Below are 4,914 nucleotides of genomic sequence, written 5' to 3' on the forward strand. Positions count from 1 at the left end.
CAAACTACCAATGCGACAGAAACGGTTTGTAGTTGGCGACAAGCTACATGCAGTCGAATGTATTTGTAGTATGATATCTGCATTATCTTTTTTTAGTTTACTTTTACAGGAACTCTCTCACGTTCATTGACGATTTATTCTTCTTGAATTGTGCACTCTTAATTTCTTCCCTTTATTGAAAAGGCCTAGCCCCTTTAAGGCAAAACAAACAGAAAATATATGTCAAACACCTGAATCTTACTGGATTTGCACACACTTTGCTTCAGCAGGGTTTCTTAACTGTCCAGGTTTATCATAACTCTAGTGTAGGCAGAAGTTAAAAAATGAATCAGTCAACTCCAAGGGTGTCGCTACAGGAAAGCCTGCTCACAATATTTATATAACACATGTCTTACCCATGCAAAATATCAGTGTTAAAAACTTACACTTTTTACAACCCAAGTATTAAAAAGCGTTAATAAAGTTTTTTTAAGCATTCACCGCTTTAATTTTGCATAGTTAACATCACGTTTTTATAGACATACAGAATACGCCAATACACTGATCACCAGCATCTCTGTGTCACTAAAGATCTGATCCAAAAGCAATTTATTTTTACAGATTTATCGCAGTTCACTGTCCACTCACTTGCCAATGGAACACCACCTCTGCAAAACAAAAGATGGTGAACTTACAAAAAAGTCTTGGAAACTGTTTCATATACCTGAGGAATTACAAAAATTTGTCAAAGATAAGGCTATTAAAGGACAGCTGTATAGTGGTCTTGGCGATGCTTTTCGGAGTCGGTGTGAATACAAGAAAGCCATAGAATATCACAAACTTGCTCTTGGCATTGCGAGAGATTTGAAGGACAAGGTTGAGGAAGCCCTTGCCTGTCGAAAACTTGGTGTTGATTTGCAAAAAGTCTGCAGTTTCAATGAAGCTATCGAGTACCATAAAATTGCGCTCAGGATTTTCATTGATCTGAAAGACAAAGCTAGGGAAGGTTATGCTTATTGCAGCCTTGGCCATGGCTTTCGGGCTCTTTATCATCATAAACAAGCAATGGAATGCTACAAACGTTGCCTTAGTGTTGCAAAAGAACTGGGAGACAGGGGATTAGAAGGAGTGGCCTATAGCGGTCTCGGTCAAGCTTTCTTTGAGCTAAGCGACTATAAAACTGCGGGAAAGTACCACTACCAACATCTCAACATTGCCAAGAGCTTAAAAGACAAGTCTGGAGAACGAACGGCATATGCAAGCCTGGGGAGCGTTTTTGGTCGCCTTGGCGATTTTAAAAAATCCTTAGATCATTTTAACTGTGCCGTTAACATCGCCAAAGAGCTGGGAGACAAGGAAGCGCTCATGCTTACATATGGTGGTCTGGGAAAGCCTTTTGAGCATCTTGGGAATTTAAGGAAAGCGGAAGAGTACGCTAAACTGGACCTTAAACTTGCCAAGGAAATTGGAAACAAATGTGAGGAAGGTGGTGCGTACTGCAACCTTGGCCATATTTTTTTCCGCCTTGGTAACTTTAAAAAATCCATAGAATGCTACAATCGTCAACTTAAAATTGCCAACGATTTTGGAGACTTAATGGCAGAAGGTGCTGCGCTTGGTGGCCTCGGCATGGTTTTTGACATCCTCGGAGAATTCGAAAAAGCCATTGACTACCACACGCAACATCTTCGTATTGCTAAAACCATTGAAGATAAAGATGGGGAAGCAATTGCATATGGCAATCTTGGCAACGCTTATCTCAGCCTTGAAGATTTCAAGAACGCCCTCCATTACTTTGAACAACGCCTTACTATTGCGAAAAATCTGGGAGATAAGGCAAGGGAAGGACGTGCGTATGGCCATCTCGGAAGCACTTATCAACATCTTGGGGACTACAAGAAAGCCATGGGCTATTACAATCAGCGTCTCCGTATTGCCCAAGAACTTGGTGACAAGGCTGGGGAAGGGGCTGCCTGTGGTTATATAGGTTCCATTTTCCTGCTTCTTGGCCGCTATACGATAGCTATCGGTTGGAACGAAAAACGCCTCAGAATCGCTGAACATCTAGGAGACAAAGACATGGAAGGTAAAGCATACAGTGATCTAGGACGATGCTTTGAGAGGCTGGAAAGTTTATCGAGAGCACTCGAAAGCTATCAAAAAAGCGTTAAAGTTTTCAATCAAATGAGGAGTCTTCTTCAGTCTCAAGATAAATGGAAGATTGGATTTCGGAACGAATATAACCATGCTTACACAGGCCTTTGTAGAGTTTTGTTAAAACAAGAAAAGATTGGTGAAGCTCTGGTTGCTGCCGAAGAAGGTCGGGCCCAGTCACTAGCTGATCTTATGACATCCCAGTATCGTTTTCATGAAGGTCAAACCGAAGGAAAGCGCTTAGACGAAGAGGAATTCGGCGTGTTAAACAATACGTCATCAAGCACGATTTTTCTATCTGTGTCAGAAAATAAAATAAATATCTGGTTAGTTTTGAAAGGGAAACCTGTTCTTCACCGACAGAAGACACTTTGCCATTATTTTGCAAAAAATGCAGCTGCTGAAACATTACAGTCCCTAATCCAATTTGCCTACGAAAACAATGATGTTCGTGCAAATGTTAACTGCGAGAATCGGTCCTTAGATGTGTTACGAGAAAACCGCTATATTGTGGAGCGGTCATCCAAAAAGTGCTCACAGCAAATTCTCCAAGAGGATAACCCTCCCCTAGCCGCCTTGTACAGCTATGTGATCGCCCCGATATTAGATCTGATTGAGGGCGATGAGCTAATAATTGTCCCGGATGGTCCATTGTGGCTTGCTCCGTTTGCTGCATTGCTGAATCCTTTTTCCAAATACTTGTGTGAATCCTTCAAATTCAGATTAATTCCTTCGCTGACAAGTTTGAAAATTATTGCTCACTGTTCAAAATTCCACAGCAGTAGTGGAGCTCTAGTTGTAGGAGATCCAGACATGAGTGAAGTTACAAACAGCCAAGGAGATCAGATCCTGGAGCAGCTTCCTTTTGCCAGGCAAGAAGCACAGATGATTGGGCAGTTACTTAATACTGCACCTCTCACTGGAAATTTGGCCACCAAACGTGAAGTACTGAAACAGATCAGTTCGGTTGCAGTAGTACACATTGCTGCACATGGACGCGTGGAAACCGGAGAGATAGCGTTGAGCCCGAATCTTGAAAGGAAATCACAGACCCCTGCAGAAGAGGATTACATGTTGACAATGGCAGATGTGATGAGTGTGAAGCTGCGAGCCAAGCTAGTTGTACTTAGTTGCTGTCACAGTGGTCGGGGAGAGATTAAAGCTGAAGGCGTGGTCGGTATTGCACGCGCCTTTATTGGTGCTGGTGCTCGTTCTGTTCTGGTGTCCCTGTGGGCCATCGATGACGAGGCCACCTTGGAGTTCATGAAAAGCTTCTACCACAACCTTGTTAAAGGGCGAAGTGCCAGCGATTCCCTTAACCGCGCAATGAAATGTCTCAGAGAATCCGAGAAGTTTGCGGATTTAAAATACTGGGCGCCTTTTACACTTATAGGCGATGACGTCACTCTCGACAAACGTGAAGAAATCAGGGTCTCATAAATAAATTAAGAAACTATGTCCCCAAAAGACAGAGAGATGGTATGAAACAAAGTCTTGTCGATCTTCTCACAAAGTCATCTGACTGTGAGCAACGTAAATAAGAATTAAATTTCGCCCGCCTGAAGTTACCCAGATAATGCCCGTTTGAGTAAAAGAAGCGGTGTCTCTTCTCTTCTGCGAAGAAACAAATCACGGCTGCGTGAAGACTAGCAGTCTAAGCGAGTGGACAGTTTATTTCAATAATAAACTGTAGCAAGGTCAATCTCATGTATCATGTTCTGTTTCATTTTTTCGGACAAATGAAGTACTGTGGAACCTACAAAACAAAAAGCCCAGGGAATGGCAAAATTTGTTCGCTTTTACGCGGTTTCGTTTCATTGAAGTTCTTTTCCATGAATATATTTTACTATTGCTAGGTAAAGAAAATCATTCGTTATGCCGAGGACTTCGTTATGTAGAGGTTTGTTATATCTATGTCCCACTACAATAACACAGAACTGGTAATTGTTCCCTAAAATTTGTAGAGAAAACTAATTACAAGGCTGAAATCTGTGAGTTTTTGTACTACTATAGAAAGCAACGAGGCCTTAAATGTTAACAGAGCAGTGTCGCGACTGATATATGGTGTTTTCTCAGCATGCTAGTTTCAGCTGTAGTTTTAAGCAGTATGTTATTGTTATCGTGCAGCAGTACAAAAACATAAATAATCAAAAAATAAACATTAAAATTCTTTGCAATGGTACATCTAATTTGATTGAGTCTAATTCACTTCCTTCCTTTCAGCATTGCAGAGAAGTTTTAAATGAAGGTTCATAGTATACTTTGCAACGCAAAGATAAGAACTAACACATTTCGAGATTTGTGCGTGGAATGCAGCTGAAAATGAATTTAGTCCCTTAATTCACTCTTTAAGTCTTCAAAAGAAAGGGGAAAGAGATAAAAGACCGTGCAATTTGTTGATGAAACAGTCAAATCTCTCAAGAAGGACCGTCCTTTGGCACCAGCAAGTGTCAGCCTTAGAGTGTTCTCCCTTCTCTCTCTTTAGCCCTTTCACTCCTAATACAGGGATACAAATGTCTTTTTGTAAAATCCTACGAAATATATATAGTGCTGTGTCGTTGGCAGAGTAAAGCGCACGAAATCTGTTTTATCAGGTGAGGTACTACCATAAAGAGATTGAAAAGCTCAGGTTTTGAGCATCAACCAATTGTTAGTGCGAAAATGGCGGGTGGTCGGTGCCTTGGGACTCTGAAGCCAGGCACGAATCAGTTGAATGAAAGGATTTCATATTCATTCCGTTCCAACTTGGAAGGTAACTGATTGTTCTAAATTTTTGCGGCT

The 4,914-nt window shown here is 41.4% G+C and overlaps 1 protein-coding gene across 1 annotated transcript; it reads left to right on the forward strand.

The window, feature by feature from the left end:
- The first annotated feature begins 756 nt into the window (after positions 1 to 756).
- On the forward strand, positions 757 to 4,310 carry LOC140928517 (tetratricopeptide repeat protein 28-like). The gene has a single exon (XM_073378275.1). The coding sequence runs from the start codon at positions 1,045 to 1,047 to the stop codon at positions 3,571 to 3,573; it is 2,529 nt and encodes an 842-aa protein (XP_073234376.1). The 5' UTR covers positions 757 to 1,044; the 3' UTR covers positions 3,574 to 4,310.
- Positions 4,311 to 4,914: the final 604 nt, after the last annotated feature.

This window comes from Porites lutea, chromosome 2 (genome assembly GCF_958299795.1).
Source record: "Porites lutea chromosome 2, jaPorLute2.1, whole genome shotgun sequence".
NCBI lineage: Eukaryota > Metazoa > Cnidaria > Anthozoa > Scleractinia > Poritidae > Porites > Porites lutea.

Coding starts and splice junctions, on each gene's coding strand:
- LOC140928517 (XM_073378275.1), top strand. CDS start 1,045: ATGGAATGCTACAAACGTTGCCTTAGTGTTGCAAAAGAACTGGGAGAC.